This window comes from Myxocyprinus asiaticus, chromosome 12, assembly GCF_019703515.2.
Source record: "Myxocyprinus asiaticus isolate MX2 ecotype Aquarium Trade chromosome 12, UBuf_Myxa_2, whole genome shotgun sequence".
Lineage (NCBI taxonomy): Eukaryota > Metazoa > Chordata > Actinopteri > Cypriniformes > Catostomidae > Myxocyprinus > Myxocyprinus asiaticus.
Window position 1 is genome coordinate 35,487,603 of NC_059355.1, and position 24,690 is coordinate 35,512,292.

Consider the following 24,690-nt stretch of genomic DNA (forward strand, 5'->3'; position numbering starts at 1 on the left):
TTGTTATTGGAAAAAAACAAAAACAAGGTATAAATGCAGAAGAACAGTGGTACAGCTACAAGTACCTTTATAAAACAGGAATCATGTTTACAGACGATAAACTGAAGAGCACATACCATAAATACTTTACATTAAGGTTTACATAAGATCTGCTGATGTAAGAATTGGTTTCCACATTATGTAAATGTAATTAATAAATATGTTTTTTCCCCCAATAAGGCAATAGATATGAATTCCATGATATACTATTTCAGATTCAAACAATGATCATTAACTCATTGCTTATACCTTTTCAGATTTTTCCTTTGCATTGCCCATCAACAACACTTGACACCTGCTCCCAAACTCCAGTACAGGATACATTTTAAAATTAATATTATCCTTCATTGTTCTTTGATGCAGTCAGACTTTTTTTTTCTCCCCTTTTCTCCCCAATTTGGAATGCCCAATTCCCAATGCGCTCTAAGTCCTTGTAGTGGCATAGTGACTCGCCTCAATCAGGGTGGCGGAGGACAAATCTCAGTTGCCTCCGCATCTGAGACCGTCAATCCACGCATCTTATCACGTGGCTTGTTGAGCACGATACTACGGAGACATAGTGCGAGTGGAGGCTTCACGCTATTCTCCGCGCCCCTCACCACGCACCCCACCGAGAGCGAGAACCACATTATAGCGACCACGAGGAGGTTACCCCATGTGACTCTACCTTCCCTAGCAACCGGGCCAATTTGGTTGCTTAGGAGACCTGGCTGGAGTCACTCAGCATGCCCTGGATTCGAACTCGCGACTCCAGGGGTGGTATTCAGCGTCTTTACTCGCTGAGCTACCCAGGCCCCCACCCTGGATGCAGTCAGACTTTTTAAGTTATATTTCCATGTCTTCAAATGAAAGTGCAATAAACATTTACATAAATAATTAACATTGTCATTTTTTGCCAGGACTTCATTTTGTGAAGATGAAAATAGAAAGTTGTCTTCATTTACTCATGCTCATGTTGTTCCAAACTCATGACTCCACTAGTCTCTTTACATACCTCCTAACCTCTTTCATGGGATGTGAGTAAAGAATGACAGTTTTAATATTGATCAATATGAAACATTTTGTTTGTTCTGTTTGGGTCGAAACAATTTCGTTAAATTGGAATGTCAGCAGTGTGCCAGTATTTTTCTCCATTTTTTTCTACACACACAAACAATGGAATAGAACATCACAACTAAAGCTCTGTGGCATTTTGCTTGAGGTTTCCCTTCCTCATTGCTACTGCATGTAGTAAATTTAGCTTTTTTCTTCTTCTTCCTTTTTTTAGTAAATTTTACTTATCATTACTTGTTCAATTTCACTTCTATCAAATTGTAGTCATGGCAGTTTACCTGAAAGAATACAACACATTCGGATGTCTTACACACGATTTATACATTTTCGGGAGCAGATGTAAATTTCGTAGGTACCAACTAACGTTTTGAAATGACAAAAATGTTCATGAATCCGACAATTTACATCAGAACGATTTATACAATAATTTGTTCTGCTCGTGTTTCATGAATGAGGCCCACTGTTTAAAAGTTTAACAAAACATTTGTATTTCTAATGAATAACAGTGAACTGCTCTGCCATAACAACACAAAAAGAAAAGTGTTAAAGAAAGTCCTACACATCTGGGATGCCAGGAGGGCGAGTTAATCATGAGAGAACTATCATTTTTGGGTGAACTATCACTTTTAAGAAATGCTTATGAAAACCAATTTCTGCAACAGCAGATCTTGTATAAATCTTAATATAAAGTATGTGCTCTTCAGCTAATCGTCTGTAATCATGATTCATGTTTAATGCAGGCACTTGCTGTGCTGCTGTTCTTCTGCACTGATGTCTTATATGAGACCAAGAAGTAACAACTTCTGACAGTGAACCCTGAAAAATGATGTAACAGTACAGTAAGAGAAGGTCTGCACACTGAAAATGTTTCTAAAGAGTCTTTCATTATTTAGCAGGAGGGATTTAACTCACATCTTATTTGGTCTTCTTATAGATAACCTGTGAGTGTTATTGGGCATCCATAATTAACTGATCAGTCTTCTCTTATTTTTGTGATAGTTCTTTGACCTCTGCACCTGTTTGGATACAACATTAAGAACTGTCCTCGTGCTTTGACAACACAAACAGGGTCCAGATTCACAAAATATTCATAAGAACAAAATTCTTCTGAACTACCATTTTCTTCTTAAGAATGTTTTGTGAATCTGGCCTGTTTGTTGTAGACTGACCCTGTTGTAGGACCTTTGTGCAACTGGTTCGGCATAACAAAGCTTCATGGCAACAACCTTGTTTCATTGTGTAACAATTTAAACAGGTTTTTGTGTAGTTATTAATTATTTTAAATGTGTCCATCCAGATTGCTCTTGCCCTGGCTAGAGGTATCTATCAGTCCCCGACAACTGACACGACACCATGCAGTAGCAATGAGGAAGGGTAACTTCAAGCAAAATTTTTTAATTTAAGAAAAAAGGACCACACGGGTATCGGATCGACTTATTTTTTTTTTTTTTTTAACAGACACACTTTCTTAAAACCTTTAAATGCTGTGCTAAAAAAATTTTACATATTTAAAGGGATAGTTAACCCAAATATTAAAACTGTCATTGTTTACTCACATCCCATGAAAGAGGTTAGGAGGCACGTAAAGAGACTAGAGGAGTCATGGGTTTGGAACAACATGAGGGTGAGTAAATGATGACAACATTCATTCTATTTTCATCTTCACAAAACGAAGTCCTGGCAAAAGAAGACAATGTTTATTATTTATGTAAACGTTTATTGCACTTTCATTTGAAGACATGGAAATATAACTTAAAAAGTTTGACTGCATCAAAGAACAATAATATTCATTTTAAAATGTATCCTGTACTGGAGCTGGAACAAGTGAGTTTGGGAGCAGGTGAGTCAAGAGTGAAGCCTAAGAAAGGATGCAACAGTGCCATGTGTGATCATTAGTACACAGGGCCGATCAAGCATGTTAAGAAAATGTCTCAGCAGCATGTACAATGTCACAAGCCTTGAATATGGCAGCATAATTTAAGAAAAAAGGACCACACGGGTATCGGATCGACCACCTCCCCTCACGTCAGCGCTACTGTTGTCGTCAGAAATAAAGAGTGTGGGCTGCCAACCGAAGCGAGTATGAGAGAGGAGGGAAGCAATAACATTTGTAAGAGCTCTCGTTAAATGCTGAATTAACACTCTCATTCTTTTCGAGAGATCTGTCCCATGCCTCTGCATGTAAACAATCGGTAAGAGGGTAATCGCGCTGCCAACAAGATGAGCCATCATACTCGCTAATGTAACCGTGATTATTTTTAAACAAGGTTTAAAATTTAGCGCAACAGATTTATCAGATTCCTTGTTGGTGTAACCCACTGGCAGTCTATAAACTTTAAGATTAAAATAGCAGATTTTAATGCTGACTGGTGCCAGAAACAATGAAACAGTCAGTCAGGTGTTGGAAACCTGTTAACTAGAAGGTACTGACATATAACACAAACACATTGTCACCAGGACTTGCACTCAAAAATGGACTTTTTTCACCTATTAATATGTGATATTATCCTGGTTATATATAAGAGAAATTGAAACAAACCTTTTATCCTTTCTGTTGATGTCAGCCTCTGTTTGCTTGAAGTGCGGAGCGCTTGCTCATTGACCTTGTGAACAAACCACGCCCCGCCTGATGGTATTTCTGTAAAATGAGACTGCCATCTAGTGGTAGCTGCTTTGCTCACACAAAGTTATGTGTGGATTGTGCAAGGCAAAACCAGCGGAAAGGAAGTCCCAAAATTCAAATGAATCAAAGGGAATCGACACAAATAGATGTCAATGAATGTGTGTTTATCTCTTGTTCCACAAGTGCACATTCAATGCTTCACAAGGACAATTTGTGTTTGATTTGGAACATCTCCTTTTGGTTGCACACACAAATTGTGATGTATTTGTACAAAAAGGAACGCTTGTATTCACAAATCTGTCTCTATTTGTAAAAATTCCAACACATTTATTTAATGATGAATTTCACAGATACAAGTTGAAATGCATTTTTTTTGAGGGTTGAAATACACATTTGTTAAGTGTTTTCAAATTAATGGGTAGATATGCGCACATTTCTTAATAAACTGAGGACTTATCCATTGGTAGTTGTTCGTGTGTGAGTCGGCCATGGTAAAAACAGCTAAAGAAAAGTCTCAAAATTCAAATGAATCAAACAAAATTGACACAAATAGACACCGATGCGTGCCACTTGATCCACAAATGTACATTCAATACTTCACAAGACCATTTTGTGTTTGATTTGAAACATCTTCCTTTGGTTGCATACACAAGTTGTGATACATTTATACAAAAGGGAACATTTGTGCTCACAAATATGTCTCTATTTGTACAAATCTCAGCACCTTCATTTAATTTTGAATTTCAGAGAAACAAGTTGAAAGGCATTTGTCTGTGGATTGAAAGTTACATGTGCAATATTTATCAAATTGATGAACAAGTATGCACGCATATGTTAATCATTTTGAGTCTAATTTCACCCCATAATTGAAAGGCTCGAGAGATTCGTATGCTTGTCTTGAGGACCCTCTTATTAAACAAACGAACAAATAAAAAATGTAGGAAAATGATTCCAAGTCTCTTTTTTCTTTTTCTTTTTTTTTTTTTTTTTTATTTTTATTTTATTTGACCTACAATAGTTGAATAGGCCTACTTAAATGCATTTTGGAATACACATACCATCTGAGTTTATTTCTGCAGGGTTATGATGAAACTATCATGTTGTATATGTGTGTGTTTTCAAATGTAAAATTTTGCATAATGTTATGAGAGTAGAGTAATATTAAAATTCGGCCTTTAATTATGTAATAATATCTGATCTCCCGATTTCAAAGTTTGGATGTTGCGAATCCCTGCACAGCCTAATGCGCGATAGGCAAAATTACATATAAAGTCTATATTCAAGTAACCAAATCAAACAAAGTTTTTGCACGTGTAGATCCTTACCTGTCACGTCTGCATAGTTTTTCCGCCTGTAATCTCTTTCCAGATCAAATTGTTCCAGATTAGAGTGCTCATCTGAACAAGACAAGGCATTTGCACTCTCTTCGGCTGCCTATTTTACTGGATGCTCAGTTAAGCACAGCAGATGTACAGAAATCTGAATTCAACCTCCTGCAGATAACTAACGGACCCTCCACAGAGCACTACAGTGAACACTCCCCTCAGGATGCGCAGCGTGATGTGCCTGTTTGAGGAACTCACTCTGCAATTTCTCTAAGCGACCCTTCTCACCGATCGCATTTTTCAGTCAGTCTGCGCTGTTTAAGCATGTGCTAGCTAGACGGACGTCGCTGATTTTTAGACGCTGTGTCAAGTACTTTAAAAAAATCCCCCAATGGAATCAAAAATCATCAAACTATTTATTTGCGTTAGCAAAAGCCTATTTTGAAAAAAAATAAAAAAATAAAAAAAAAGAACAATTATATATATATATATATACTTTTTTAACTTCTCAAATACGATTTAAAAAGTGAATGTCGTTAAAATGACTTTATAAGCTAAAACTCTAAAAGGTAAAAGTTTGTGTACATATTCAGCCCCGCCCCTTTTCTGCACTCTGCTCTTCCGAATTTTGTCATCTAACTTCCTGTTTGTATTGAAGCTACTAAGAAGAGTGGATCAAAATGGATTATGTGTGGGAGCACAGAAAGTATTTTTCACCAAGAGTTGATGGTGTGAGTCAACAGCACCTTTTTACTTTTACTCTTTTTCTCCGATACCTACAGAGGTAAATTGGACTTGGCAGATCACATTCAGACAGCTATGTCTTAATTTTGCTTAATTTTTAGGTTTCAATTTAATAATTTGTGTTAAAATGTGTAGTTGACATGAAATTTCCAACAGTGACAGCTCATATCAAATTACAGTTTACTTATTTTTTTTTCCTCCCCAATTGGAATGCCCAATTCCCAATGTGCTCTAGGTCCTCGTGGTGGCGTAGCGACTCGCCGCAGTCTGGGTTGCGGAGGATGAATCTCAGTTGCCTCCGCATCTGAGACCATTAATCCACACATCTTATCACATGGCTTGTTGAGCGCATTACTGTGGAGACAAAGCGCGTGTGGAGGCTTCATGCTATTCTCTGCGGCATCCACGCACAACTCACCACATGCCCCACCGAGAGCGAGCCACATTATAGCAACCACAAGGAGGTTACCCCATGTGACTCTACCCTCCCTAGCAACCAGGCCAATTTGGTTGCTTATGAGACCTGGCTGGAGTCACTCAGCACGCCCTGGATGCAAACTCGCGAATCCAGGGGTGGTAGTCAGCATCTTTACTCGCCGAGCTACCCAAGCCCTTACAATTTACTTTTTAAAATAAAATTTTAACCCTACATTTTTTAGAGGCTTAAAAGTGATTAAAATAGTTGTAAATGTAATATAAAATAAAACGTACCATTTCACATGTATATGTATGTATAAATATAGTTGCACCCTTCCCCTGTCCCGGTTTAATGCTCAAATAAATCTACTCACCTTAACAATAACACGATGGGTGAATGACACGAAAAGATGACCAGCTAGAGGTGTTGTACAGAGATATTTTTAATGACTTTATCTTTCATGAGCAAAGAGGCACATCAGTTCATACACAGCTTGAAGGTAGGATCTTGTGGATAAATGTATGAATCTCCCCACTCTGCTGCCAGTTGTTATGACATCCCCTGAACACTTTAAAATACTCATGATAAATTTTGACAACTCTATAACCTGTAAATCCACTTCGCTAGCTAATTACACTTTGACATAAACATCATAGATATCTATATAGAACCACTAGAACGGAGTTTCAGAGACAACATTTTCAAGATTGCTGCATGCTAGTTTTTCTGGCACGTAAGGTGAATAGCACTAACGTCCTAATGCAAACTGTCAGTCCTCCAAAGATGTGATTTTGTCAAGTTACATCTAACTAGGCTACATTGTGCTTCCTCTCATCTCAATACATCAACAGGTGTTTGAATCCCTCTTAGTTGTGCATTCAAAATTTTACATATCTTAATGTTTGCAATAAGCCACGATATGGCATGGTTTGCTGCCAGAGTCACGTAAAAAGAAGCATGTGAGTTAGAAAGATAAGGAAGGCAGGGCATACATTAGCTATGTCTGGTGCATCATTACCATCTGATGTACTGTACAGTAATTCTGGGAAAAAGTTGAAATAGCTTACCAATAGGAGTCAATATGTAGAAAATAGGTGAAAATGCAATTACACAAAACTTTGAAGAAAGAAATATCACTGAACTTGCTTTGCTTGGGTGTTCTGCCTGTCAGGAAGAATGTATTGGGTACAACCAAACATACAACAGTAAAAAAAATATTTTGCCCATAAAAAAAAGAACTGTTGCTGTGTTATTTCACCATGTTGTTTTAAGAGTTACAGAGATTCATCATACTATGAGATCTAAAAGTGATCTTGCAGACAGACAGTAACCTTTAGCCTATAACAAAATCAGACATCTTACCTGCTAGTTATCCTTTCTCTCTTACTTCCTAACATTCATCAATGTATTGTTGTGTCATTTAACAGAGCAAAATTTAAACACATAATCTGAGTGCAGAGCAGAACAGAAGCATTCTTTTTAGCCCTTCTCTCTTTTACCCTTGATCTGTCTCTACATTCACACACTGACTCATTCTGTCTTTCTCTTCCTCTCTTTAAACTGGTTAATAGCTTGAAATATAAGGCTCATGCACTTTAGAAGAACTTGGTGGTTCTGTGGCTTTTTGATCAGACCATGATCAGCTACCACCACTGCATTTGCAAGAAAGTGACATCCACTAAAATGTTAAACTGGTTATTTATATGGTTACACAAGTTACACACCAGTACTTTAAATCTGTATAGGGAAATTGAATAGCCCTTTATATTACATATACATATCTGTACATTAGAAATTTGGGAGTAAATGTGCATATACCACATATACCATGCATAGAGTTCCTCTAAACAAAGTGCGCCTGGCTTGTGTTTGGTTTTGCATCTGCTTTACCGCTTTACAGGAACCACACACTCTCCAAATCTGACCTTACTCCCACTCAGTATTTCTCACTCTCTCTATCCAGGTTTGTCTTTGCTGGTACCTGGGCTCTTTGCTGAGACAGCAGTGAGGACAATGTGGTTTTACTCAGAAACACATACGAGCAGGCTGCCCCATATAAGAACCATCCCAGGCCACTTGCACAACCACCTGCAAATGCATCCCTATATTCACTTTACATAATTAGCCTAGCTCAAGGGTGCCCTTCGTATTTTGATACCACAAAAACAAAAACACATATTTTGTCTGCTGTTCCTGTAAATATGTGCTGACCTCACTGCATTCCTTTCCATTTGCCCAAATCTGTATATTTTTTTCTGTGTTCGTGTGTAAATGACATTTCAATGACACAGTGACATTCTGACGCAGAGCCAGACTGAGGAGATACCATGCAATTGGGGTTTTCCGCTTGTCTTCTGCGTGGGAGAATATGATGGCTTTATTATACTGTGTTGTATTGACTTCTAACAACCTGTTTTTAATCAATTTAAGCTTATTCTGTACATTAACTCAACCATACTGAGTAAATGTTGTTAAGCACCTTGATATGACAACGGTAGGAAGTGGATATAATATATGCGTCCTGTCATTAAACAGTTCTTTTCTGCTCCCCATGGCTCAGTATCTAGCCTGCTCAGTGCATCCACGTGAGAGCTAACAAACTCACTGACTATTTATTCACAGACACTAATTGCAATTTAAAAAGCCACAGGTGTGGGAAATTAACCTTAAATTACCATTTAAACCTGTGTGTGTCACCTTGTGTGTCTGTAACAAGGCCAAACATTCAAGGGTATGTAAACTTTTGATCAGGGCCATTTGGGTGATTTCTGTTACCATTATGATTTAAAAAGGAGCCAAATAACTATGTGATAATAAATGGCTTCATATGATCACTATCCTTAAATAAAAGACAGTTTTTTTGCATGATCAGTCATATTTTAAAAATCAATGCCAAAATTTCACAACTTCTGCCAGGGTGTGCAAACTTTTGAGCACAACTGTATATAGGCATTATTTGACATTATTTTCAAGACAATTATGCACACACTCCCATTCTCAGTAATGTAAAACAAAAATAATGAAATAAAATGATATCTCATTAAAGTAATGTGAAAAAAATATATATTTAAATTGTATTATTTATACATCATGGTAGATTCTCACAAATGTATTAAAATATTCATCCGAAAAGGTCACTAAAAGGTCAGTGGGCAATAGCCTACCAAGCCTTAGTTGACATTAGTAGAAAATTAGAATAAAATTATCTAAAAGTTTTTTTAACTATTATAAATAGTTAATGCCCATGGATTTTTTTGTTCCAAATGTATTCAAGGAATGTTTTGGGCTCAAATGACAGCATTTGTTGCCTAATGTTAATTACCACAAAAAAACAAAAACAACTTTTCCGTCCTTTTCTTTTAAAAAGGAAAAATCGAGGTTAAAGTGAGGCACTTACAATGGAAGTGAATGGGGACAATTGTTGAAGGGGATAAAGGCAGAAATGTGAAGCATATAAATTTAGAAGAGGTTTCATTCTTCTGTTTAAACTTGAGTGTTGTTTGAGCTGTTGTTTAAATCGTCGTTTGTTCGGTCATTTTAGGCTTTCTGCTGTATTAATATTAATACGTGATATCCACACAGAAATAAATAGTTGATAAGACACTTATAACAAGGCATTCATTTTTCAGGTTTTTTTCACAACTTTATCAAATAGACGTGCATCACCCCACCCTGATTTAGACCCATGTTCATCTACTACACACATATACACGCACACATACACACACACACACACACACACACACAAACGGCACTCAACTTTTACGTCAGCTTGACCAAAATGCATACTATTATGATCATTTTGGCACATACTTTATGTAGCTATCCTGCATTCCAGACCACTGATAGTTCCATTCTCTCTTTATCCTTACACACTTACCCCAAAACTGCTCTTATTAATTTGATTGCACACACCCGGTCTTCTGTGCCTAAAACTTGTCTTGCCATGGTGTGACCCCTGTAGTGAGTTGACTAGTTAGGATACAGTAAAGCATGTACACAAGTTGTTACAAGGGCTATATCTCAGTAAAGTAATTTTGAGCCAATTGCACAAATTGCATGTTTCTCTAGGAGTGGGTTTTATAAGTTGGTTTCAAACACCTAATTCAAAACTGTCTCAAATTAGGACATTTTTGTGAATTCTCTCTTTCAAAGAAAAATTGCAATAGTATCATATTTTTGTAACAGCTCTTAGGTAAACACTGCAACACCAACCACACTGGGATATATTAAGGCAAGATTCAACTATATTATGAACTTTGAAGGTGGAGTATTTTTCATAAATGTGAAATTGGTTCATTAAAATTAAGTATTTTAAATGTAGTATTCTTCTCAAATCAGTGTCAGTAAAGAGACACAAAAGGTTCCCACTGTGGCAGCATGCCCCACTGTGGAGGCATGTTGTCACAAAAGGTCAACATGTTTTGGACAGTTTTTCTTTCCTGGACAAAAGTACTGAAAATTTTCATTGGCTTTTTTGTAGTAAAACTTCCAAGATATGTGTCTATGCAGACATTTATTTTCAAAACTAACCCTACTCAGAGAAATACGCAGAGGAGGAAAAAACACCACTTCTTTTCTTTAGTTCTTTAGGTTTTATGCATTCTTAGTATGTGTGAGATCTGATGTGGCTTCAGAGGTCAAATGCAAATGTTACTCTTATGCAAACTATTCATAGATGGAAGCAGAGACACCCAGTACTGGATAGTATTGGACTACATGTCATCTGGATTACACAATCGGATTACAAAAATCAAGTACATGTAATTAGATTACAATTTTGAATGTGCTTAATCAGATTACAGTTACTTTTGTATGGATTACATGATTATACAGTATATCGAGAAATTAGGTTTCCATCAAAACATGCAATAAGTAGTACAAAAGTTATCCAACAGTAATCATTAGAATGTGTAATTTATAAGATTATGTTATTGATAACAATTTTTTAGTTGTAATTTTAGTAGTATCGTATTAGAAGTAGGCCTAATCTACCCAACACTGGAGACACCAAACCAAAGCATCAAGCACTGTTGTGTGAAGGCCTCACATTGCAAAGTCTCTAGAGAGATAGAAGAGGTCTGTCTCTGATTTTGAATAGAGACAGTTTGAAGACAATATACAGAGAAAAAGCTGCCACTCATCAGATAGATTCAGTGACCTCGATGCACTTCTTAACCCCCTCCCTTCCCCTCCTGGGTTTGGGGAAACGGCCGACCATCTCGTCTGTGGAATAGGGCACCTCTTATCTCCTCTCCCCTGCATGACAACGAAAATCACCCTGCGCTCTACTAACGATCGTCCTGTGACTGTGCACCCTGATAAACTCTATTTTCTCCTTAGTCTTTCACACACGTACTTTCACCACAATGATGCAAAGGTACACAAGCGACTGGAAAACATATCTGTTTTGTATTAGATACTGTATCTAAGAGGTGCTCAATTGACAGGGAGACTCTAAGGCCACATCCACACACTAATACAGTTGAAGACAAATTAATTTAGCCATATTTACGCTAATTCACACTGGAACGGTGTTCTTTTCCACCGAAAAAGGAGACTTAAAAAAAAAAAAAAATGCTCTTTGTAACTGCATTCGTTTGGAAACTAAAAAATTCAGTTTTCAAACAAAAACAGATTTGAGTGGACGTAGCCTAAGCCACTGAAGAAACACTGAATAATTAGGGGGCATTGGTCACTTAATGAGTTGTGTCAGTTATGAAAATACCAAGGGTAAATGCTCTCCAAGACAAATATGAAATGATAGCAATTCGATCACTCAAACCACCTCAGGAGAAGCAAATAAGGCCACGTTCACACCATTCTTTAGTTTCATAACATCATCGTTTTCCAAAGTACGTGGTACTAGTGAGTGTTTTCGAAAAACTAAATTTTTGGTGGAGGAAAAGGCCATTCTAGTGTGGATGAGAGGCATAAACGTAGCAAAATTGATGTGTTTTCTAACAAAAACGTATTAGTGTGGACGTGGCCTAAGATGCTACACAGACAAATGTAAATGCATCTGGTTGTTCAAGCGGCTGCAACTAACGATTATTTTGATAATCGATGAATCTAACGATTATCAGAATGATTATTCGACTATTCGGCGATTATTGCAACGATTAATCATTAGCTCTTAACCGATTATTTAGCTTGTGCCCTGACATAAAAGGTTGTATTAAACGTGCATACTAACAATGAAGAGGACAAAATCATCTTTTAAAAATACCTCTAAATGACATTCACTGAATTAATGTGGAAAAAAATGCTTTTTATTAAGTTTAATTCAGTAAAGAAATTCACTGCAAAAAATCCTATTGTTATCAAGTGCTTTTGTCTTGTTTTCCATTTAAAATGGTCTAAAAATCCTTAAAACAAGATACATTTACTTGAGAAGCAACATATAAGATATTTTAAAATATTTGCATTTTTAATATTATATTCACCGAACATTCTCAGATAACAATTTTTTCTTCTGCAGTATAGCTGTTAAAGAAAATGTATGTTGTTTTTTTTTCTCCCCTTTTCTCCCCAATTTGGTATGCCCAATTCCCAAGATTTAAAACAGTAAAATAAAGCCAGTATAATAGTTCAACCACTAATCATTTGGTCCATTTTATTAACCTCATATGTTAGAAATTACAATAAGCTTATATACTATATGTTAACATTAGTTAAGTTTCCCATGGAATCTTTTTTATTTCCTCCCCAATTTGGAATGCCCAATTCCCAATGCGCTCTAAGTCCTCATGGTGGCGTAGTGCTCGCCTCAATCTGGGTGGCGGAGGACGAATCTCAGTTGCCTCCGCGTCTGAGACCATCAATCAGCGCATCTTATCATGTAACTTGTTGAGTGCGTTACCGCAGAGACATGTGGAGTCTTCACGCTATTCTCTGCGGCATCCATGCACAACTCACCACGAGCCCCACTGAGAGCGAGAACCACATTATAGTGACCACATGGAGGTTAACCCAACGTGACTCTACCCACCCTAGCATCCGGGCCAATTGGTTACTTAGGAAGCCTGACTGGAGTCACAACTTTAAAGGAGTTTTAGATATTTATATTGGAAAACAAGCCAAAAAAACAAAAAACAAACAAAACAAAAAAAGCGTATTTTGTTGCAGCGTATAATGGGGCGAAGACTACCTCTCTCGCCTTTCTGTTCAATTTAATCCATCTTTAACTCACAAAAAAACAAACTCTCTCTTATTAATAAAGCTGCGTATTGCCAATTTTCTTTACGATAAGAAATGCACAATGACACATTTATTATGATTCAATAAGTCATGAGCCATTGTAACGGTAGCCAGCTGGTAGGTAGCTGTGCAGTGTGTAAACCTCACTCCCCTGGCCTCAAGAGGCTCACTAGCGACTGACACTAGAGGCTTTAGCCTCCTTGTTAGCACACCTGCCTCCCACACCGGAGACGCTGGTTCGAATCCTGTTTGGAGTGGATCAAGCAGGACCGATTACACCATCACATTACTATCTAGCTGCAGCATGATGTAGAAACAAGAAACATGATGTGACTTACAAGGCTCTTACAGTTCACTTCAACCCTGCTCTCGTCCAACACATACTGGTTAAGTAGCTTCACATCATCTAACAGACCATCTCTTCAACACAAGTACAACCTGAAGAAGTTCTGGTAGATGTATGGGACATTTTTTTAGGTCTGTGGCCTCAGTAAATTTTACTTATTTATTACGGTTTAATCACAAAGAGAACGTTAATAAGAGATCAGCATTCTAAACAAGAACTTTAGGATGTCTTTATACTGCCATGGATTTTTGCCTTCTGTTGTTGTGAAGGGTGAAAAGCAATGGCATTAGCTTTAGCACACAGTTTACAGTCTGCACTTCAGCATGACCACAAACGTCTGCCTCAGTGTGTACAATATCACCATCTAGTGACCATAGAAATGAAAAGCAAGTTATCATGACCTTTTATTTACAATGAACATGAATGCAATGGTCTTCTCACATACTTATGCAAATTAATGCATTTGCACATATATTTGATTTGCACAATATACCTTACTAAATTAAGTTCTTGTCAATCTCAGAGAAACACATTTTATATAGTAAAAGCAGACATACAATGTTGCCGTTAACTTCAACTAACATACAGGTATGCATTATACAGTTGAAGTCAGAAGTTTACATACACTTAGGTTGAAGTCATTAAAACTCATTTTTTTAACCACTCCACAGATTTAATATTAGCAAACTATAGTTTTGGCGAGTCGTTTATGACATCTACTTTGTGCATGACAAATTTTTTCCAACAATTGTTTACAGACAGATTGTTTCACTTTTAATTGACTATATCACAATTCCAGTGGGTCAGAAGTTTACATACACTAAGTTAACTGTGTCTTATAGCAGCTTGGAAAATTCCAGAAAATGATGTCAAGCCTTTAGGCAATTAGCTTCTGATAGGCTAATTAGAGTCAATTGGAGGTATACCTGTGGATGTACTTTATGGCCTACCTTCAAACTCAGTGCCTCTTTGCTTGACATCATGGGAAAATCAAAATAAATCAACCAAAGATCTTACTTTTTGGAGAAATGTCTTCTGGTCTAATGAAACAAGAATTTAACCGTTTGGGCATAATGACCATCGTTATGTTTGGAGGTAAAAGGGTGAGGCTTGCAAGCCGAAGAACACCATTCCAACCGTGAAGCATGGGGGTGGCAGCATCATGTCGTGGGGGTGCTTTGCTGCAGGAGGGACTGGTACACTTCACAAAATAGATGGCATCATGAGGAAGGAAATTATGTGGATATATTGAAGCAAAATCTCAAGACATCAGCCAGGAAGTTAAAGCTCGGTCGCAAATGGGTCTTCCAAATGGACAATGACCCCAAGCATACCTCCAAAATTTCTTAAGGACAACAAAGTCAAGGTATTGGAGTGGCCATCATAAAGCCCTGACCTCAATCCGATAGAAAATTTGTGGGCAGAACTGAAAAAGCATGTGCAAACAAGGAGGCCTACAATCCAGACTCAATTACACCATTTCTATCTGGAGCAATGGGCCAAAATTCCAGCAACTTATTGTGAGAAGCTTGTGGAAGGCTACCCAAAAACATTTGACCCAAGTTAAACAATTTAAAGGCAATGCTTCCAAATACTAACAAAGTGTATGTAAACTTCTGACCCACTGGGAATATGATTAAATAAATAAAAGCTGAAATAAATAATTGTCACTATTATTATTATTCTGACATCACATTCTTAAAATAAAGTAGTGATCCTAACTGACCTAAGACAGGGAATGTTTTCTTCAATTAAATGTCAGGACTTGTGAAAAACTGAGTTTAAATATATTTGGCTAAGGTGTATGCAAACTTTTGACTTCAACTGTATGTATTAAGGCATGGTTTGATATATAACCAAAATAGATCACATGTTAACAGTAAGGTCAAACCTGTGTTCCATTAAATATAATCTGTTTTTCTTAAAAACATAATGAACCTTGACATAAAGTCATGCAGTATGTAAGGGATAATAAACAGTATTTTATTATTTGTGATTTTGCACAAAATTACCGGCATCATCCCACTTATTACATGGCTACTTACCATATAAATAAATAAATGGACATAAAATAGCATTTTGATTGGAGTTATTTTAAGCTATTTTGTGAGAAGAGATTGTCAGTTGATACAAGCTGTAAAAATATATATATTTTTAAAACACAGATTACCACTATTGACCAATGAGAATCAAGTATTCCAGAGAGCCGTGTAGCAAAAAGACAAATATTTAATGAAAACAAAATCACCAGTTTTCATTATTATAGTCTTTTATTGATTTGTAAAACATTTGACCAATTACATGAGATCAGGAACATGAATTTACAATACTTTATGATGAAAAAAAGAAAAGAAAAAAAGGCAATTTTTCACCATTGATTTTCATGAATGGTATTATTCAACTGGTTTTGTCTTTGTGAGCAGGCATTCTACTGTTAGCCTGTAAACAGCTAGCATTTGTATAACAGTTTTCTTTATGGTACCCATTCACTCAGAGACAGAAGTGCTTCCATTTGGTGCCACAAACTTTCTATTGAACTCCTGTCCATTGGCACTCAGAAGAGGAGAGGTAAAGAGCATGTCTCTATTCTCCATCTCGTTCTTAAAGGAATATTCCAGGTTAAAGCTCAATCGACAGCATTTGTGGCATAATGTTGATTACAAAAAAATTTATTTCGACTCGTCCCTCAGTCTCTTTAAAAAAAAAATAAAAAAGCAAACGTCAAGGTTACAATGAGGCACTTACAATGGAAGTGAATGGGGCCAATTTTTCGTGAGTTTAAAAGCAGAAATTTGAAGCTTTTAATTTTATAAAAGCACTTACAATAGTTCTATTAAAACTGGTGTTATTTGAACTGTAAAGTTGTTTAAATAATTGTTTTTACAGTCGTTTTAGGGTTTGATGACATTACATTATCATGGCAACGAAGTTGTAAAATTGGAAATAACTTTACACAGAAAAGGTTAGTAAGTGATTTTATCACACTAAAATCATGTTAACATGCATATTGTTTTGGCTATACTTTTAAAACACTGAGTATTTAATGTTTATGGATTGGCCCCATTCACTTCCATTGTAAGTGCCACAATGTAACCCAGATTTTTTTTTTTTTTTTTTTTTTTTTTTTAAAGAAAAGTAGGGACAATTCAAAATAAGTTTTTGTAGTAGTCAAAATTATGCCACAAATGCTGTTGATTGAGCTTAACCTGTATTGAACCCAGAATATTCCTTTAAGGGTGAATCGGTCATCAATTTTCTCGCAAATCATCCGACTCTACATTTTAGGATTGACCTGGCTTGAGGTATTGACTGTGGAGCATATGTGTTTTTGTATGAGGTAACATTCGAGCAAGTGTGATTTGTAGAGTTGATGACACTAAAGAATAGCGATTTGACATAATATCACCATTAACAAACGAGAAAAGAGAGAGAAGGTCATGCTCGTTCATGTTCCATTTGTGTAATTATTTTTGCAAAGCAGCAAAATCCAACTGAGCAGTCAGAGTAAAGAGGGGGAAGGGGCCTGAGGAGTGGCAACCAATCCCAGCAGCAAATGAACACTGTCAATCATGGAAGTAACCACGCCTTAAACAGCTCTCAGCTTTCTTTGTGAATGCATATGTGTTTGTCTGTCTGTCTGTCTGTCTGTCCGTGTGTGTGAATATTTGAACATGTTGAAGAAAGCCAAGGATACAATACTGTACACAGAGATAATAATAGTTTAAAAACAACAACAACAACAAAAAATTATCTGATAAAACTGCTGTTAAGGCGTCTTTGTTGTTAAGTGAGATTTATATATGAGGTACTGGGTTGTCCATGTGAGCCACTGCACAGCAATAAATACAAACATGAATCATAAAAAAATACAAATCAAATGTGTCTGTTCCCCAGAGAGGTAGTTTGTTATGGTTACATTTTGGACTCGGAATAGAGACCAACATCACTTTCATTGTCGACTTTCTTATCTCTCATCATCATCATCATCATCATGCATAATGTATTTCTTGCAACCGTTTACACGACACGTTATCTTGGTTTGTCTGATCTATGTGTATGCTAAGTGCTGCAGGGATATCATTCTCAATTTTTCGACACTAAATCAGACCAAAACAAATACATTGTGAATGATTACAAAATGCAGAAGACTGGAAGATTTCTTTGTTTTCCAGTTTAAAATCGATTCAACACCCTCATCCCACAAAGTACTGAGCAGCTTAGTATAGAGAGAAGGCATGAGGACAACAAAACAGACAGCAACAAGAAAAAAGTGAAAGGAAAAATAAAGTATACATTAACCTGCACTGGGCAGGAGGTTAGCATTCAACCGTCCGTTCCTATATTTTGCATACCTGCCTACTCATACATATAACTCTCTGCCCTGTGCCTCCACCTGTACTGATACCAGAATATCAAAACTAGTCTACAAGAAAATATTTTAATCTTTTACACTGTCAAAGTAATACTCATAGAGATATATATTTATATTTAGCAAACCTTCCATATCATTAAATCTTAAGTGCCATGACTAAGGTATTTATTAGTTATAACAACTGTGTACTGAGGAAACGAGAACTTGCTCACTCTTTACCTCACTCGGTTTCCTTCTCACACATACACACACTACCCATCTAGGCTGGGCCAAATATGCAATGCCCAGTCATATATGAATATACTTGGTGTATAGATAAAATGCTATACATCGCCTCCTTCGCTTCATAAACACACAACCAGACACACACACTGCGCTCGCCCTACCGAGCGAACACAGTTTCCAGGTAGTTAAATTTAGCTTACATGATCATTAAATCACCGACCCAGTTCGGACACCAAACTCACACCTAAAGACAATCTTCATTAGCTATGATTAACTCTCATACCACAGAAAAGTTTATCTAATGACCCTGAGCCCTGACAGAGGAGAAGCTTCATACAAATTACTCATGATAAAAAATAAAAATAAAAAAAAATAGAGTTTCGTGGAGAAACAGAGAATGAGATGCATAAAGTAGCAGATATGGCTCTGTTACTTTAGCTCTATGATAGCCCTTGACGAAAGTCCCACAAATATCACAAAAACAGTGGAGAAAAGGACTTTGGCGATAACACCCCCTTGAATTACACAAAACCCAATAATTTAGCACACTTAAAAAGCACAAGTTAGGTAAATTAAGACGCATACCTATGAACAGCTAAGGCCACGCTAAGGCAGTCGTGTTTGGTTTAGTGGACACAGCACAGGCAGTGGCTAATGTGATTTTAATACTGTGTCCATAGACATGCATTAAATTCTATACCATGCCGACATGGTAATAGTTGTACCTAATTACTGTGTTTAGATAATAACAACTAGCATACGAAAAGAATATGCTGAGTTGTGTTATGTTTTATGTTTTAAAGAAACATCCTATGTCCACAAATAACGAAAATACCCAGGTAACACTGTAGTTACAGATGATAAACATTAAGATCGTAAATGATCAAGCACACTGCTATTAGAGACACCATATAGAGTCTTATTACCCAATCTTTGAGAATGTGGCAGATGGAACTGCTGGTGTGTAAACAAACAGTTATTGGGTGAATCACATGAAACCTGTCAAGAACATGTCAGAGTCATATTTCACCCCAAATTCAAAAGAAAAATTATTATATTTTGTATAAAGAAAATGAAGCTTACATTTTTACTGTAATGCGAAGAAAAAAACACAATAAATGTATTACTGTAATGCCAAAATAATAATAATAATAATAATAATTGTAGAGTATTTATAAATAATGATAGTCCTTGTACTGGATTTTAATTTAATTAATAATTACTAAACGGAGCAAGATAATTTTCATAACCGTGTTGCAATTTCTTTATAGTAATGGAAATAATAGATATATTTGTTTTGCATTACAATTGGGTAAATAACTTTTTTTAGAGCAGTCAAATTAATTAAATATGATTCTCAACAATTGAAATATCAGCCACGAGCAAAATGCTGTCATTCTAAAAAATTCAAAACCCAGTTGAAGATATATTCATATAAGTGTAGGAAACTGTTGCTGTTTTATTATTGAATTATTGCAGGTTAGAGTTTTGTGTTTGCATTCTGTCTTTTGATGCCTTTTGAGAAATATAAAATCTGTTTCGCTTATTTTGGTGAGACGAGTAAAGAGTGCTGTTACACAAATAAGTGTTATGAGTGACATCCATTCAAATTGACAGATTTCAAATATTAATATTAGGATTCAAATATTAGGATATTTACACATAGGGCTTATTTTTTGGAATGCATTAACCATAAAAAATTATGCGATTCATTACGATTAATTATTTTAATCATATGATAGCACTAACTTTTTTTTTTGATTTTGGGGTGAAATATGACCTGAGCATTTTTTTGTTCACCCTATTATGGCTGTTTAACTAATACCTGTGTGAAACGTAATCATGGAAAAATGGGGAAAAAATTAATTAACGATAAAGAGCATTGAGCATTTTCTCAGCTCTCTGAAAAAATAATAATAATGTGTTGGCCAACAAAGGGTAAAACAGTTAGAAAAGGCTAAAAATGTGATTAAATCACAAAGTACATAAAAAAAAAAATTAAAAAAAACAAAGAAGAAGAGGAGGATTATCCAAGTGAAAATGAATGATGGAATGCAGGAACTGAGTAACACAGTAAAGAAGGAAAGAGAAATAAGAAACCTTTAAGGACATTCTGCTATAGGATTTACAAGATTTCATGACAAGAGGAGTTCACAACAATGTAAAGAATGGAGGTAAAGCTCTGTTTTTAAAAACAATTAATGGTTTCAATTCCTATATTTCAATAACCGCACAGTTTATCTTAACATATTCATTACAACCAGCCAGGGCTGCAGGGTCTCCCTCTGCTATATTCTAAGCTGCGAGTGAGCTTATATCAAACTCTATTTACACTGACTCAAGAAGAAAATTGATACTAAGTCTTATTTACAGCCTTGCGTGAGTGCTAATGCAGCACTGGCCACTTTGAACAGGCGTCACTTAATTGCCCAATCACAGCACAAGCAAATAACAGTAGAGAAGACAGCCATTGGGGTTTAGCAACCTATAAGAGCTTTGGAGGCGGGGGGGGAGCTGTCGTTTGATTGGTTAAGTGGCTAGGTGAGGGGTGCGTTAGAGCTGTGTGCTTGCATTAATACGGTCAACCCTGTGCATTTAAAGGCAGGAGGTGAAGATTCAGGATATCAGCAGTAGTGGACAGCGCTTTGGGGACCATGCAGAGGTTTAGAACAGGACCACACACACACACACACACACACACACACACACACACACACAAACACATTCAATCTGTAAATAAACTACACATGCAGTGTAATACTGTTGGCTATTGAGGATACAGTAAAATTTTACTGTATTTAGTTGCCACAGTGCAAAACACCATGACCATATTACATTCTTGTAAGAATGTCCTTACATAAACAAGAAAACGGAAATATCTATGGCACTCTCTAGACGATCTGTAAGTGATAGGGGAATAGACTTACACACACACACACACACACACACACACACACACACACACACACCCTCAAGCACTCATAAACTTCATCCTGGAAACTCTGTATGCATTTTAAGGTAATTGTCCATACATTCACTCCACCTGCACCACGCCATGTGACCCACGCGTCTTGTCCCGACTCGGGTGCAATTGCTAGGTGACCTGCCCACCAAACACTTCCAGCACCAGAGGTGTCAGCTGCATGCTGTGCTCGGGCTGGAAAGAGAGTGAGCGGTACTGCTTGGAGTGCTCTTCGTTCAGGCTGCGCAGGTCCGCCAGCTTCTGAATCATCTTTGCGTATAGCAGACGACCCCCTGGGTGATTTGCGCGGATGTATGCCTGCAGAATCTCGGATAACCTGTCCTGCAACGCCTCAACACGCTCGTGGTCCTGCACCCCAGGCCGGTCTATAATCACATAAACACAGCCGAAATGAGATTCCTGTTTGCAAGTACGGGCATGTCTGCAAAGTTCAGTGTATAGAGGGCAGGCGCTGACCTGGAGACAGCAGGCAGATGGCCATCAGCAGCACATGTTCTTCCTCATGTAGGCTGAGCTTCTTTAAGCCCACCTGAAACTTCACCAGAGGCTCCAACAGCTCCAGAGTGTGTCCAGCTGCACCGTCACACACACAAAATCAAGATGATTTTATTAGCCATTTGATTAACAGAAAAGTTGTCCATTTAGGGGTTTTAAAGGAAAAGGTGTTCCACTTGCGTCACTAAACCTAATTGCAAAAATAATGAGTGTCTTCAAAAAAGTCTCCTGTACACTCCTCTTGTTTCCAATGATCATACAAATTACAAACAGATAGTCCCACCCCAATTCACAGCATTGGGTCAATGTTGCTATGTTCTATGGGATGGATGCAATGCTCCTGTTTAAACCTGGTATTAAGAGGCATTTTGGGCAATCCAATCACAAGTGAGACATATCACCATTTACATCTTTCGACCACACATGTCGAGGGGAGGGTCTTGGATTTCATGGCAACATACATCAATCATTACATCAGTGCATTACTGCATAATAAAGCGCAGAAAAGGTGAAAGAGGAAAACCAAAGTGCTAAAAACCAGCATAACATTTCTCTTAATGATACTTACATTTAATCTAAGCACAAACATGATGTTTAGAGCAGAACTCTCAGTTATTTTAGTGGAGTACCTGTATTAATTGAACTTCAGATTTACATCTGTATCACTATATGTTAGTATCAGACTCCCTGAAGAAGTTCAGTGAAGCTCTTGAGCATGTACATTTATTCGCTTTGACAAATTTTCAGATTGGATGGTTATTTCCTATTATTACACGGTTCTCTGGAATACTCGATTCTTATTGGTCAATGGCGCCATCTACAGGTCTGATATTTCTCTGTAACAACTGCACATTTCCTGCTTCTCAAATTACTGTGCCATCTTTACAAGCAAGCTAATAATTTTTTTTTTTTTTTTTTACTCAAATCAATGTTTCATGTTCATTTACTTATTTATTTGGCAACTAGTCTTTTAATAAGCTAAATAAAATTAAACCCCAACAGAAGTCTGATGCAAACGAGGTGGATTTCAGATGTTCAGTGATTAATTTCTTCTCACATTATTACATATTTTCAACTCAAATCAATATTTTATGTCCATGTATTTATTTATTTGGTTAGTAGCCATGTAATAAGCAGGATAATGTACATTCAGCCGGTTATCACAAAATAAATCCCTTCAGGGTGATACAAGACCCCTCCGCTTCGCGATCCTGATCCTTATTCTGTGATAACAACAGGCTGACTGTACATTATCCCTTACATAAAGCTGTACATAAGCCGCAAAGTTTGCTGCTGTTCGAACGTATTCTAATGGATTAGCATTTACACTACAAGCCCAATGTGGTCACATGCATATTCCACCGCTCTAGAATACCTCTGAATGTGGCTGAATTGGACAAATCTCAAAACGTTTTGGACCCTGTTTAAACCTGTCTTCAGTGCCGCCTTGTTTTAAACGGATCGCCCAAAACGCATCTTAATACCAGGTGTAAATGGAGCTAAACAGAGCAATGTTTTGATAGTGCTGCAAGCAGGTTTTCCAAACACTCCTAACGCTCTGCTTTGAAAATGTACACTCTTCACTTTTACCCTGCTGTTCACCCACTGCTGACATGATACAAATGCAGTAAAACTTCCTCTGCGATATATGACTCACGCAGACCATGACATAACTGTTGTGGAAACAATGCATGTCCATGTACGCTTGAGTTTACGTGTACCTTTTGTAACGTCGTTGACGCAGTATTTAAACTCTGGTCCTCCGCAGCTCCAGCTCATGTCTTCTAGACTGAAAGACTGGTTGGACCTCAGCATGATCACTTCTATAGCACTAGACTTCAACAAAGCAATCTGATCTTCAGCTGTTAGCTCCCTGAAACACACACATACACACACACATAAACAGACACAAATACACATTAACGCTGGCTCACGCTGGATTCTGTGAATGGCAGATGTAGAGGGAGTGGGCGCATTCAGTTCTGATATCATAGCACTCCTATGGTTACCACAGCAACACACGGTCAGTGATGCATATGCATGTGCACACATTCTGAGGGAGCTGGTAAATACATAGAATTACACACACAGAGGCAGGCTAGAAGCATGTACCGAGAGTGACAGTATATAAGGTCAAACCTATTTTTATGTGCCTGAGGAAATTAAATATATGCATTCAATGTCAACATTAGCATGTTGGGAAAAAGTTTGAACTATCCACAAACTGGTACCTATTTGCCACTTGCTCAAGCACTCACTAAAACTTTGTCTCGGGCCCTATGAATTTAACAAGTTTCCCACACTTTCACAATTTCCATGATCTTTCCAGCTGTTTGTGATTACTGGACAAATGTTTAAAAATAGTTTTAATTCAGATTGATTCACCAATGGAACATTCAGACCATTTTGTTGACCGGTTCATTAAAAAGAACATCACCGTAACTTGCAAGCAAGTTCTACTCTACACAAGGGTAATATCTTGTGGATGATCTAAAACATCTAGTTTTACAGCAGAGCATGACTAGAAAAAGGTATATTCACTATTGAAATTTCCATGACTTTTCCAAGTCTGGATGACACAGTTTTAAAATTACTTGATATTTTCAGAATTTCCATGACTGTGGGAACTCCGATTTAAGTGACTGCATTGGCCTTGCTACACACATTAAACACTACCTGAATCCAGGTATCATCTTGGCAAAGCCGATGACTTTCTGAATGCTGTAGGAAACCAGGTCTGCAAGGTGAGGAAGCATGGAAAGACCAGAGCCCTCATCCTCTTTTGAATCAGGACTGGAGCCCAAACCCTGCTCCTGATACATCACCAAGAGATTACTCAGATTCATCTTACGATCTCCTGACTCTTC

At 37.2% G+C, this 24,690-nt stretch overlaps 2 protein-coding genes across 4 annotated transcripts in view; both read right to left on the bottom strand.

The window, feature by feature from the left end:
• The window catches only part of LOC127448837 (histone deacetylase 7-like), a 35,384-nt gene extending 28,163 nt beyond the window's left edge, over positions 1 to 7,221 (bottom strand). Inside the window, exon 1 of one of the 2 annotated variants that reach the window (XM_051711670.1) lies at positions 6,576 to 7,221. The gene's annotated coding sequence lies outside the window, so the exon portion shown is untranslated. Of the gene's footprint in view, positions 1 to 5,040; positions 5,353 to 6,575 lie in introns of those variants that run through there. The other variant, XM_051711668.1, reaches the window with a different exon arrangement.
• An 8,759-nt stretch (positions 7,222 to 15,980) lies between these two features.
• Positions 15,981 to 24,690, bottom strand: part of LOC127448838 (vitamin D3 receptor B) — a 33,971-nt gene continuing 25,261 nt past the window's right edge. For both annotated transcript variants that reach the window (XM_051711674.1, XM_051711673.1), the window contains exons 6-9: positions 24,500 to 24,686; positions 23,545 to 23,696; positions 21,785 to 21,901; positions 15,981 to 21,693 (exon numbers count right to left, since the gene is read on the bottom strand). In XM_051711674.1, coding sequence (XP_051567634.1) covers positions 21,440 to 21,693; positions 21,785 to 21,901; positions 23,545 to 23,696; positions 24,500 to 24,686 — 710 coding nt within the window. In that variant the 3' untranslated portion in view covers positions 15,981 to 21,439. The remainder of the gene's footprint in view (positions 21,694 to 21,784; positions 21,902 to 23,544; positions 23,697 to 24,499; positions 24,687 to 24,690) is intronic.